The sequence below is a fragment of the Colletes gigas genome, unplaced genomic scaffold, assembly GCF_013123115.1.
Source record: "Colletes gigas isolate AHSC1104 unplaced genomic scaffold, ASM1312311v1 Colletes_gigas_Sc00032, whole genome shotgun sequence".
NCBI classification, from domain to species: Eukaryota; Metazoa; Arthropoda; class Insecta; order Hymenoptera; family Colletidae; genus Colletes; species Colletes gigas.
The window spans coordinates 1,033,719-1,047,987 of NW_025106661.1; the positions used below are offsets into that span (position 1 = coordinate 1,033,719).

Sequence of the window (14,269 nt, forward strand, 5' to 3'; positions counted from 1 at the left end):
CGAACTCGTCACAGTAAATTTGACTCGATCGTGACCGACACTCGAGCCGGTAGTAGCTTTCAATTCTCATACTTATTTATGCTCGAAAATCGAAACGTCCTCTTTCGATTGCTCGGATCGAATTAGAAGCAAAATGAAATTGACGAGCGATGAACAGGCTTGTAACCTTTTCATAGGCAAGTCCATAATATCTATTAGGCAAAATAGACAGTGCTAGGGGCTACGAGGCCTTTACTGTTTATGAAATGTCCATTTTCTTTAGTATACATAAATTGTTTATACAGTTGTTGAATAAAATAAATGTACCTAGGAAGCACAAGTATCGTATTATGGTACTATTAATATGCATGCAAAAATAATTATTAAAAATCGAACTTATTGTATATTCACACAATTCAACGAAAGTTAAAATTGCAAAAAATTAATTCTATTACCTTAAGTGTCAATTTAACGATTCAAATATTAAATATAAAAAAGTTTTTCCTGTTTTTATAACTAGATTAATATAGTACAAATGTTGTTTATAAAATTAAACGTATTCAGAATTATTAAATAAGAAACTTCTGAAATGTATATCTCTGTTGCACATAGTATATCATACATTTATTTTGAATGTCAGAAAAAGTATTATTTTCTTTTTTCAAGTATATCTACTATTAGTATACCATACATTAACATATTCAAACAAAGCATAATTGACTTAGATATTTAAGAATCTATTTACGTTCTTTTCTATCATTGCATCTCCAAACTGCACATGTATAATTTCTGAAACTGATTATACATATACACGCATATTTGTTCTTACTAATATATTGGATAATAATAATAAGATCGAATAATGCGATGTTATAATAAGAATAATATTTCTTTGTGGTAAAATTTAGTTTTGATGATAAATATTTCATATTATCATAAATGAAAATTTTTTAGTACTATGTAGTTTGTCATATAATATTTAGAACAGTAGATCAACCGCCTCCGTGGCGCAATCGGCTAGCGCGTTCGGCTGTTAACCGAAAGGTTGGTGGTTCGAGCCCACCCGGGGGCGTTTCTCTTTTTTATACAGATAAAAATAATATAAATAAATAAGATTTATTACAGATAAGAATAATATAAAATAATCATTATAATTATTTTACTTTAAACTTATTTCATTGAGGAATGAAACAAATTATTTTTTTACAAGATTTTAATTTCTTAGGCAAACAAACTTGAAAGAAATGAAAATATTCAACAACTTAATGAAATGTATTCTTACATCGATAATATCATGTTTAAACGATACTGCAATTTTATAAGTAACTTGAATATTGCGACTTCACATTACATTTTGTAGTATATACATGATATATTAAAGTAATCTGACGGCATCAAAATTAAAATTTAATGTAAGAATGTTTTTGATGTTAACCAATTTGAACCAAATCCAACGTTTTTAATTAAGCAAATTATACGCAATTTACAGTGACATTTATATTGTCACACACATTGAATTACATTACCAAACATTACGTACCAGTCGTTCTCCACACAGAAAAATATACATGACATATTTCTACAAAACTTCCGAATTAACAAATGTTTTTTCAAAGCACATTTTTTGTTCCAAACATGTCTCGTTTCGATGGCAACAATCGCAAATCGCAGGTAGCCCGGATATCGATCGACCTCTAGAAACGATGTATCGAACATAATCGAAATTCTGAACAGCGCTGCTTACCAAAGATTATAGGCAATTGTGAGTTGGTTGATGAAGAATTTTTATCGGTTGTTTTTCTCTTCGATCGTAGAAGTTTTTTTTTTATAGGACATCTGTGACATTTAAACTGTTACAAAATGACAGAGAATAAAACGGAATTCGTAAGTATATTGGAAAATGTGTTGGTAATTCGCATTGCGTATACATAACCTCACTTCTTTTATGTAAATATATTCTGTACGATACTTGTATTGTGAATTGTATTGGTATTCGCTGTTATTTATAGGATTGGGGAAATGAAAAATTGCAACGTGCTCAAAAAACGGTAGATGATTCGCCCTATGATTTGGAAGCGTGGAGCATCCTCATCCGTGAAGCACAGAATAGGCCTATTACAGAAGTAAGACCAGTATTTGAGAAGCTCGTTTCTGTATTTCCTTCGGCTGGTCGTTATTGGAAGATTTATATTGAACAAGAGGTAAAACTTTTATACGTTTGATCAGATAATATTTATTATAGATAAGATTGATTCAAGATGCTCAAAAAAATTTCAATCAAATGAATTTCATTTAAATGTCTATGTTGAACAACATAATTTAGATGGATGTTTAAAATAATCGGGAACAAAACCTTATTTCGTAATTTTGATGAATGTTTCAGATGAAAATGCGCAACTTTGAAAAGGTGGAAAAGGTATGTTAACATTAGTTGTCTAATCTAAGTTTCAAAATTTAATAACTACACTTTATATATTGCCAAACTTACAGTTATGTATGTTTAAGTTGTTTGTTTGAAGTTACGTGCAAACAGTTTTCATTATCAATATGAATTGAAAACTATTGGGTGAATTGTTTCTTTAATACAGATTTATATTTATATGCATGTTTATAACTTAATGGAAAGTAGTTATACTTCAAATAACCATTATATATGGTAGAAAAATTTTTAACTAAATATTGATATATTAAAAAGTCTTCTATGATTTTTCTAGTGTAATAGGATTACGCGTAACACTGACAGGTTATTATTAATTCGTTGTGATCAAATACCATCATACAATGTGATTCTAAGCACTTTGCATATTATATGAGGTGAATAAAAACAATATTTCACCATAAGCAAATATTTCATTGATTAATGATTGCTCTGTTGATATATTTGGGAGGTTGTTTTCTTTGTTGAATAATTGGGAAAATGCCATAGATAGAATGTATTTGATACATCAAATATAAAGAATTAGTTGTCAATGTAAATCAACTTACGAAGGCAACTTCCTGAATGTAACAGCCTTATATTCCTTCCTGCAACACATTCTTCACTGTGCTTGGATTATATTTATTTGAAGATAAAATTCATATTTCATACAGCGTATAAATTTTATTACGTCGAGTACAGAATAAACTTATTATAAATAAATATTCACTGTTGAAAAAGTGGAACAATATTTATGCAAGGTACATTTATATCTTCGCATAACGGTTTAGAAAAGATCTTGATAGAATACATATTTGCTTTCCAAATAAGCTTTGAAAATTACATAACTTACCTTTTCCCATGAACAATATTTGAGGAATATTCTCAAATATTGTGAAAACTACATAGAGGTAGCACAAGGTGATGATACATTAATATCTATTTTAATAAATATTCGCATAAAACAGATGGTTAATCATTTATGTAGTAGTTTTATTATTCTAATCACCTTGTGTTGCTTCGCACTGTCTAAATTTTTTTGTCATGTTTTGGGATCATTCATTTCTAGATCCCACATAGGTGAAATATAATTATTATCAACCCCATTTGCAAAAAATAAATAAACTTTTTCTATTTTAAGGGGTTTGTTTTATGTTACCTTTATAATCTCATGTCTAAAAACTTCATCTCTTAATTATTAACAATTGAATCATATGTTTATGCAATAAACCATTCTCAATTGATGCATTGGTGCATTATTATTTCTCCCATTATATACAAACAATATTGTAGTAGTGATTGTATTAAAAATTTGCATCAATAAATTATTGAATTTTTACTTCCTGATATTTTTGTGATTCTTATTGGTATTGTTGATAATGTTTAAATATGTGTATAAAAAAGACTTGCCTCTATGGGTAAGTAAGGTGGTAGATATGTTCTTTTGTAACCACATTTGAGTGGATTTCGTGTGAATGGTATAGTTTCCTTACATTGCCTCTAAAATATTTCTTTTCTCTGACAGCTTTTCCAAAGGTGCCTCATGAAAATCTTAAATATTGAGTTGTGGAAACTGTACCTTTCTTATGTCAAAGAAACAAAAGCCAGTCTTGCAACGTATAAGTAAGTATTTACATTTGTGTTGAGATTCATAACAAACAATTGTACATTCATAAATTCATCAACATAAATAAACAAAAAAAAATATACTCATAGGGAAAAGATGGCACAAGCATATGATTTTGCATTGGATAAAATTGGAATGGACATACATTCTTACAGTATTTGGAATGACTATGTCATGTTTTTAAAAAGCGTTGAAGCTGTTGGTTCATATGCAGAGAATCAAAAAATTAGTGCTGTTCGGAAGGTACCTAATCACATATGTTTGGAAGTGTATTACAATGTATACCAATTGATTTATCTGACAACATATTAATATTGCTAAATTATAGGTATATCAACGTGGTGTTGTCAATCCTATGATAAATATGGAACAATTATGGAAAGATTATATGGCATTTGAACAAAATATTAATCCAATAATTGCAGAGAAAATGGCAATTGAGCGTTCCAGGGACTATATGAATGCAAGACGCGTCGCTAAAGAGTTGGAAGCTGTAACAAGAGGATTGAATAGAAGTGCTCCAAGCGTACCTCCAACTGGTCATCCAGATGAAGTCAAACAGGTATTCTTTGAACCAATGTTCATATGCAGTAGAAAAGAAATTTGTCTATAATGAAATTACTTTTGTATTATGTAGGTTGAATTATGGAAGAAATATATTGCTTGGGAGCGCAGTAACCCCTTAAGAACAGAAGACACTTCTTTAGTTGCTAGGAGAGTAATGTTTGCGATTGAACAGTGCTTACTATGTTTGGGTCACCATCCTGCAGTATGGCATCAAGCTGCACATTTTCTAGAACTTAGTTCAAAAATATTAACGGAAAAGGGAGATGTAAACGCCGCAAAAAATTTGAGCGATGAAGCAGCCACTATGTTTGAAAGGGCTACAAGTACATTGTTATCAAAGAATATGTTACTATATTTTGCACATGCAGATTTTGAAGAAGGGAGAGTAAAATACGAGAAAGTTCATCAAATATATCAAAAGTTCCTCGATATACCCGATATCGATCCTACTTTAGTTAGTATTTCATTTTCGTTAATATTAGGATTTATATTCATTTATTTCAATATCAATAAATAATGCTATTAAATCGACTTTTCTTATAGGCATTTGTTCAATATATGAAGTTTGCTAGGCGCGCAGAAGGTATAAAGTCTGCTAGAACAGTTTTTAAAAGAGCTAGGGAAGATCCAAGATGCAAACATCATGTATATGTAGCTGCTGCGCTAATGGAATATTATTGTACCAAAGATAAAAATATTGCATTCCGAATATTTGAACTGGGTTTGAAGAAATTTGGAGATAATCCTGACTATATACTTTGTTACATCGATTATTTATCACATTTAAATGGTAAGATGTATACTGATATTTCTATGAGAATTATTTTGATATATTATCATTATAATTTTATAGCTTTATCATTACTATTTTTTTTGCAGAGGATAATAATACGAGAGTTCTGTTTGAACGAGTTTTATCTTCTGGTAGTTTAGAACCAGAAAAATCAGTGTACGTAATAAGTGTATTTATTTACGAGTTTATTGATGTGAACATATTCATGGAGCGAAGGACTTGTTCCAGTATCTAATTTTGCAAAATTTTTTTGTAGTGACATTTGGAATCGGTTTTTAGAATTTGAATCTAACATCGGAGATCTGGCTAGTATTGTTAAAGTTGAAAAGAGGCGCAGTGCTGTATTAGAAAAGGTATTAATAATAATATTAATTAATACTTAACATAAATTTCATACATTTTTCTTATGTAGATTATATTATTATCTATACTGAATTATGTTTTAGATTAAAGAATTTGAAGGCAAAGAGACTGCACAACTAGTAGATAGATATAAATTTTTGGATTTGTACCCATGTACTCCTATGGAATTAAGATCTATTGGCTATATGGAAGTATCTAGTGTTACTAGAAGTACAGCTGGTGCATTACCACGAATTCCAGATCCAGAAGAGGCAATTGCATCTTTACCTAGGCCTGATTTATCACAAATGATTCCTTACAAACCGAAAGTAAATCCACTACCTGGAGAACATCCAGTACCTGGTGAGTATCTTTACTAAAGTATTTTATATTTACGAATATTTAGAATAAGTTGCACCCGTTTACTCTCTTTTATTTTAGGCGGTTCTTTCCCATTACCACCAGCCGCAGCACAGTTATGTACCATGCTCCCACCACCAGGTTGTTTCAGGGGACCATTTGTGGCTGTTGACTTGCTCATGGACGTCTTTAATCGAATTCAATTACCGGACCACGGTAAAATTTTTCTATTTTCACACATTTATTTGTAATCTCTATAAAATTAACAAAGCGAGCGAAGATTATTTTAGATGCTGTTTAATAAAATTTATTTCTTTTTTTTTTAGCTCCATTACCGATAGCGGATAATGGTTGTGACACAAAATTGTTCGATCTCGCGAAGTCCGTGCATTGGATCGTCGATGAAAGTAACGATGGAGTCAGTATCGGATCGAAGCGCAGAAGAACGCGCCTAGGTGGTGATGACAGCGAAGAAGAAGATTTACCACCACCACCTGCAAACGATATATATCGCCAAAGACAACAGAAACGAGTCAAGTGAATATAAAATGACATAACCTACAAGAGCTACCTATCATCTTTATGTATTCTCGAGAAATTTGATACATGTTATCATATATATTTTTACATTTTCCGTTTGTTCTGGAAGAGGAACATTTTCTAAAGGAACAAACCTATTATTATTGAAAAGCGTACGTTACGTATATAAGCGATTACTAAATTTCTTATGTGACACTGAGCACGATATTTTGAGTACTATGTACTCAGAAATCCTACCTTTACACTGTTGGTTTCGTCTTTGTTCCGATGTGTTCATCAACATACGATATATCGAATCGTAAATCGAAACAACGATAAAATTGAAAATGTTCGAAAGATGAATTTAATTACATTGTTACCTATATATATCGCATACGATATATCGAATTGTAATCGAAACGAGGACAAAATTGGGAATGTCCGATAAATGAATTTCATTGCATCGTTCCCTACTTTGCTGTACACTATAAATTAACAAAATTATAAACTTAGTATAAGTATAAGATCAAAATTTAATTTTTACACTACTATTTACGATGATTATACATATGTGAGAAGTATCTGCTCAGGCCTTAGAAACCTGTTGCTGCAAATATTTAAGAAAAGCGATGATTGGCACATTTTTATCGAGATGACACGATCGCGCATTATTGTAATTAAATTGTATAATAGGAATTGTATTATTTTGGACGATTGCTATTCGTGGCATCTTTACATAAAGTGCACGATGTCGGAAAACAGCGATTTATTATTTTCGTTCGCAGAACGATGTATGTGGCATACGCCATCGAACAAATGTGTTCGAACAAATACTTTTCTCGTGCTGCTGTTTATCTCAATATCTATATTAATTTTTGAACGTGTAAACATATTTCTTTGATATTTATTAAATTTGTTACTCAATTTGTCGTTTAATAGTTTATAAAGTGTTCGAATGGCACGTTGCCAGCAAAATATATACAGAAAACAATTTCAGGAAACTATTCGTCCCAATGCATTTGTCCAGCGTGCTGTACACTTAAGTCGATCTGTATAATTCGATGTACAGGACCAATAAATGATTAGCATCCTATTGCAATGATATTTTCAATCGAATTGCGCTTATTACTGTTTTCCTTTATGAATAAAATTATCGAATAACATGAAAGTTGCACAGCATATTGGTCGGGTATTTTTTCCATCGTTATTCTCAAGTCAATGTTTCGGGGACATTCGCGCGACAGCGAACTTAAATAGTTCGTCATCGCAGTTGCTTCTACGCAAGTTGAAGTTTGTTAGCAGGTGTAACTGCTCGATAAGGGTGCAATTAAACTTTGATCACCGTTCCCAGTTCGAGTGGCTGGTAATGGCCCCGCTGGGCTCGCGGTAAATTGGGCTGCGAGCTGCGAAAATAGTTGCGGTCCGCCGTTGAAATTGTTTTGAAAACTTTAGAGACGCCTGAAATCTGCATACGTCGATGTAACTTTCGTCAACTGCATTCACACGCTCTGGACAAAAAGCCATTTACACGGAAATACAGTGCACGACGTGTGACTGATTTCTAATTTGCATGCGTAGAATGAAATCGGTTTAAATCACACGAGATACCTGGTACGAGCAGGATTATTTAGGACGGTAATAAACAAACCGAGACGTTTATGAATACATGAATCAAAAATGGGTAAACTTATTCGAATAATAATTAACCAATAAGACCAAGCTATAGCAATTTATTCGCGACGTTTATTCGATCGAACGGTTCAATTTAGATTTGTTCGTAGCGATTTGCTTCATTTTGTAAGTACAATTTTTATTTTTCATTCGTTATTTGACATTTTTACTGAATAAAAGTTTTTAAACACTTTGTGGTTAAATTATTAGTTATACATGCTAGAAATACATTCTAATCAATTTGAATTAATATAATATTTATAAGAACCGTTCTTGGCGTAATTCATAGCTTGAATTCTTCTTAGAACAATCTAAATATATTACTTAACGTTAATTTTTAATTCTTCATCACGATGTGAAATCTTAGTTATTCATCTGTTTTTTTAAAAGCTATAAGACATTCTCAAAAGAGTTCAAGTCTGGAGTCTTCTTAGAATGTTTTATCGATTTTTTAATACAATTTTAACACTTCTAATAAATGATAACGTGGCTACCCACTGTAGTCTACATTGGTTTTTCAAAGTTAGGAGTTCAGGAATGGCTCACTCTAAGGGAAGCACGAACAAAAATTTAAATCATCAAAGTTTAACAAACTATATGAGTATATTTTATTTGTATCGTTTGAAACCTACCACTTAAAACTTTTTTTTAACGATGCTCCCTAAACTGTTAGAAACCACTTGTTTATATCGCCAAAGACCAAATTTAAAAGTATCGCCCACATATAAATGATTTTAGTTGCACAATGATATATCGAATTTTGCAAACAACGTTTCTAACGTATGATTGGTTGTAATATACCTTTACTAAGACAAATGATGAATAACTGCCGGTATTTCTCTATAATCTAACGCCACAACGATATGAAGCGTTCGCAGTAGAAGCAACGGAATCCGGAGGAATCTCTATTACACGGACATAAATCCTGGAACGTTTAGTGTGTAATTGTGGCATAGTTCTACACCCATCAATCTTAGACGAAGATGCCTCGCATTTGTACACTTCTCAAACTGGCTAAACTAGCGACATTCCTTCTCAATGACCAAGTTACACCTTGTACAGAGATATCGACGTTGCCGAGCATATTTTGCATACTGAATGGTACAGCAATTCTCAGACTCAAGATCCTTCGCCCATTTCATCAAAGATGCATGTGTACGCGTTGCAGAGTACTATAAACTTCTATCAAAAGATCAAATACTCGCTTCGAATATTGTCATTAAATTGTAGATATTAATCAAAAATAAACAATCTAAGTATATATTTCACATTTATTGGATTCATTTAAGAGGATGTTCTTTTTTTCTTCGACCTTTCCTGTAAATATATAGTGTATAGAATATGCATGTTAAATATTATAAATAAATTTCATCAAATGAATTATAAACGTTATGCTTTTGTAAGTACCATACGCTCCCAGATTACTCTCGAGGATTAATTAATACTTGTATTAATTATTGAACTAATGAAGGCCATTGGAAATTTAAAAGTTTCTCGAATCTTAATGAAAGATTACGATGCTAAAATCAAGAAAACTAAAAGTGGTCTAAGTAGGATTATAAAAATACGGCTTATGTATAGTTTCAGCGTAAGAAGAAGCTACTAACAAGAGAACATTGTGAACTTTAATTATTACGATAACGTACAAATGTTTATTAATTTTATTAAAGAAGAAACCATCCCTCATATTAGAGCCTCTCATTTTATTTCTGAAGTTTTGCTAATTAGTAAAAACAAATTTTGTTTTGAAAATCTAGTTTTTCTTATTTTGAAACTTTTATTGTACATTTTTTAATATCTTTTGTAATTTAAAAATTATAAATAAAATGGATGACTCTGATATAGGGGGTGCTTTCCCCCTTAATACGTTAACTATCACGTCATTAATATAACAGGATTTTTCAATAACTTGAGGACTTAAACAAATTAATACTTAAACTGAAATGTTAAAGAAAATAAATCTAGATAGAACTTATTCAATTAGGTTATAAAGATAAATACTACATACAGAACATTTCACAAGCAGTTGATCTTCAATAAGAAACGTGCAAAGCGTTTCAACTATTGTTTTCCTACGCAACAGAAGGCTGTTTCTCATCTAAAATCTACTAATGCCGCGGCAGTTCCGCGCGGAACAGCAAAATTCGTCCTGCGGAAATTCTCACGGCCACCTGAACCCGTGAATCCAGGTGTTTCAGTTCCGATTCAATAATACCTTGCCGCGACACTTAAACGCCTAACATTTCTCTATCTGGTATTCTAAAATGTTTTTGTTGCCTCCAAACGAGCTTCTATTTACCAAAGAAATTTGGCTCGTGATTTACAAACGGTTTTGAGCGAATTTCATTTCCGACTAAAAGTTCTAGTTTTTTCAGAGTTTCGTTTACGTAATTAGCAAATTAAAACTTTAATTAAAATAGCATCAAAGCGACGCGTCGTACTGGCCCCTGTTAATTTATTTTCAGTTTTACTTAATTTAATTTCGAGTGACGTAAACCGCGGAACTGGAGGTCCAAATAACCGACAAAAATTTGTAAATGTTTCGTAGAAAATGTTTTGCGGTCCTATGTAATGCTAGCTCTATAACTCTTGTTCGTAATTAATGTCATCATTAAAAGGGACAATATAAATTATTCAAAGACACCCGTTCGATGCGTCGAAGTTTAATTAAAATTGCAATTTCAACGTAATTTTCTGCATCACATGTTGCCCGAATGTGTAGAGTGACGCTCGCTTTTGTACGTTTCGCCCCTATTTATGCTAACTGCTTCTTAACGAGTCATATGCGTGGCATAAAGTACAATAGTTTGATGGAGCATGCACTCATTCTATTTTGATTAATGCACTCCTCCGAGCTCATAGCTGTAACTTGCAATTATACAGATGAAATTGGAATCGCTGAAAGGGGGCGAAGCAATAGGGTGAATCAGTTTAACATTATGTTGCAAGGAGAGGGGAGTACATTCTAACGAAGGGAATTTGCAGCTATGGCGAGAGTTTATTAAACTTTTATAATTAAAAAACAAAATTTGTAATTACATCTATCTATAACGAATTGACAGTCTTTTTGACAAATATTAATATTAATGTGCTTATTAGTTGGGTAGTAAATTAATCACAATCGCTTATTAGATGAAATAATATTAAAAAAGTATATCAACTTAATTTATTCTTCAAAAATAAATTAATGAGATCTTTAGTCGTCAAGCCAAAATTGATAATTTAGAAGCGTTGAATTGTGGTATTCGATTAAACAAGTTTAAACAAAGAATTATCTAAAATCACGAGTAATAATTCAACAAGATTGACACTCTATAATACTCAAATATCAGAATGAATGTTTGTATTTGGTAATTTATAATAATAAAGTTCAATAATGTTTCCAACGCGAAAATGTATTTGGCGGCAACGATAAGAACCTCGATATAAACGAATATCATTGGCAGTCAGTGTCATTAGCAATTCGTATATTATATTAATTACATTTGTTCCGTGAAATCGGTGTTTCTCGAACATTGGATTGGAAGGATTTTGAGGAAAAAGCGAGTTCGTGCGAGATTTATTAAGAGATACTCGAAACCAGGCAATGAAATAATAGAAGCAGAGAAATTAATTGCGAACGAATTACGAGAACAGAGGATATCTCCCAGTGGTCTTTGAACCAGCATTTAATTACGAGAGGTCTTTGTAACCTTTGACTCAACCGGTATGCCTGCAAATGTTCGAGTGCAGTTACATACAGCGAAACGCAAGCTGGTTAGTTCGAAAAGGAAGGTAATGGCACTCATGTTTGCACGAACGATAAAACGCGATAGGGGTAATAACTACATTCAGTGTCCCTCTGCTCGAGCCTATCACAAGTTTTCCTCTTTGGTTTTTCATCATTTTTCCATCTTTTTTGTTTAAATAGTGTTTGATCCGTGGTTGAGGCGTACTCGATCGTATTTTATTAGAGTTTGCACGTGTGTGTCGACGAATACTAACTCGAGGGACCACCTTCTTATAAGGAAACTAATGTTGTCGTATGGTGTTTATTAAACTCAACGCTTGCTACAGTAACGTTCTAAGTTTAATTCCGATGATAATCTACCAAAGTTCTTCTTAAATACTAAAATTGCCGATGAGGCATAACTAAAATAACCAATCGATTGACGTGCTTTCTCGGGGGTTGGATTTCCGAAATACGCCAAGTCCAGGTTATCGCCCACCAGTCGGGGTGCAAACTGGAGCCCCGTAAATGTAAAATTTCCCAACACCCGACCGTGGACCGTGCCCAGGTACTTATCTACGAAGACCGTCAATCGATCGCGCGAATAGTTGGAACGTTTATGACACGTCAATCGCTATTGAGAACGACGAATCAGGGCCCTGGTACGAATCTCTAATTTGGCTTTAAATTTTTAATTATTCTTTAGGGCCCTGACTCCTCGTTTAGCTTCAATTATTAACAAGCGAATTGAAATTAGCTATTCTCAAAAATAGCGGTGTTTACAAGCCACCGTATCATAAAGCAGGCCAAGTTCCTAACAAATAGTAATATTTTCATATAAAATTGTTAATATAGAAGCAAATGGAATATATAGAGTGCTACAGATTTTTTAAGTTATTTTCCTCGATAATAGAAGCTTGTACAGAAATATTATTTCTCCAAATAGTTTGAGCAACGAAAGTAACTCAGACAAATATTGAGAAATTTAGAACTATGCAAATTAGACACAAATTTGGGGAGCATATGCTATTCACCCTAGGATAATGCAAGTTCCCAATAACTGTAGTCGCAGAAGTGACAATGATAATTTGGTTTGGCAATAAAGTGTTTTTAACGTAACATAATGACATAATCAGTACGAGTATAATTGCTAGTAATTTTATATGCGTTACCATTAAAATGGATATTTCGATAATTGTATCCAATTAATACTAATTGTCTATTTTCACTCGTGTATTTAATAACTATTAATTTATGTTCATTCGTTATTAATTGTATACGGGACACTCTGAGTAATCAAACACTGATACTTTGCTATTTTTAATTTGGCACACTTTAAGTCAGGTAATTGTTCGGTATTATGCATCTATAAAACTACAATTTTGGTATTTCACGAACGAATAGAGACATTTTGTACAGAAACTGTATACTTAGAAACAATATTAGATTTATAAAAGATATACTGCAAAAAGTTGTAAGAATTTTTTAGAAGAATTACAAGAGAATAGAGAAGCTCTTCAATTACGTAGATTGTCAAAATTGAAAAATGTGATTGAAATTGGAAAAAGTTCATGGGGAGAACTATAAAAGCAGTGATAAAAATTTTTAAAAATCCTTTGAGATACGTTTAAATATTCCTAAGAGCTATGACATATTAAAAATTGAATATGATTTGAAAACTTATACCAAAAAGTGTCCGATTTCAAGTGAGATGATCCTATTTCTTGCGATCAAGGATTTGAATACTATTGAGCGGGGGTGTACGCAGAGACGATATGCGCCAGGGCGTTTTAGGCGATTGGTTCTATTTGCCAGTGGCAAACTATCAAAACATAGATCCCGACGTATTATCGCGCGAAGCTAACGAAGATTTTAGAAACTACCTTCACCATTAATTCCTGCGAGCAAGAAAATTTAGGAAGGCGTTCACCGGTAACCGCCTGGGACGCAACTTGGCGGGGTCTTTGAAACTTTGGTTCTATCTCGGAGGAAGACAAATGACAAGAGCCGAAAGGAGCCCCTAGAACCGCTGGTTCGCCTTTCATAGAACACAAACGCATAATTCTCCCACTTCGGCGAGAACGAACTATCGCGAGATAGCGTGTAAGAGTAATTTCTTCGGTAAATCGATAAAAAAGAAAGAAGGGTAGGAGTCACTTTCAGGTCCGCCGAGAACCGAATACCTCGGAGTACTTCGTCGTCAAATAAATCACCGATTGCGTTCCGACGTGAATGATTTTTATCTGCAGAATGGAAAAAGACGACGCGGACACACAGCGAGTAGAT

General features: G+C 32.6%; 1 protein-coding gene and 1 non-coding gene across 2 annotated transcripts; both read left to right on the forward strand.

The window, feature by feature from the left end:
• Window positions 1–977: 977 nt before the first annotated feature.
• Window positions 978–1,051, forward strand: Trnan-guu. The gene has a single exon. It is a non-coding gene; the product is annotated as a tRNA-Asn (tRNA).
• A 667-nt stretch (window positions 1,052–1,718) lies between these two features.
• Window positions 1,719–7,625, forward strand: LOC122402048 (protein suppressor of forked). The gene is made up of 13 exons (XM_043404556.1): window positions 1,719–1,863; window positions 1,989–2,180; window positions 2,363–2,395; window positions 3,921–4,018; window positions 4,112–4,265; window positions 4,351–4,584; window positions 4,660–5,043; window positions 5,133–5,379; window positions 5,469–5,538; window positions 5,639–5,735; window positions 5,829–6,087; window positions 6,166–6,300; window positions 6,411–7,625. The coding sequence occupies exons 1-13, from the start codon at window positions 1,840–1,842 to the stop codon at window positions 6,623–6,625; spliced, it is 2,142 nt and encodes a 713-aa protein (XP_043260491.1). The 5' UTR covers window positions 1,719–1,839; the 3' UTR covers window positions 6,626–7,625.
• The last annotated feature ends 6,644 nt before the right edge of the window (window positions 7,626–14,269 follow it).

Bases quoted from the DNA above. Each gene is read 5' to 3' on its own strand.
- LOC122402048 (XM_043404556.1), top strand. From the start codon at position 1,840: ATGACAGAGAATAAAACGGAATTC. The intron at 5,044-5,132 runs GTTAGTATTTCA...CTTTTCTTATAG, and splicing joins CCGATATCGATCCTACTTTA to GCATTTGTTCAATATATGAA. The intron at 5,539-5,638 runs GTACGTAATAAG...ATTTTTTTGTAG, and splicing joins TTAGAACCAGAAAAATCAGT to TGACATTTGGAATCGGTTTT.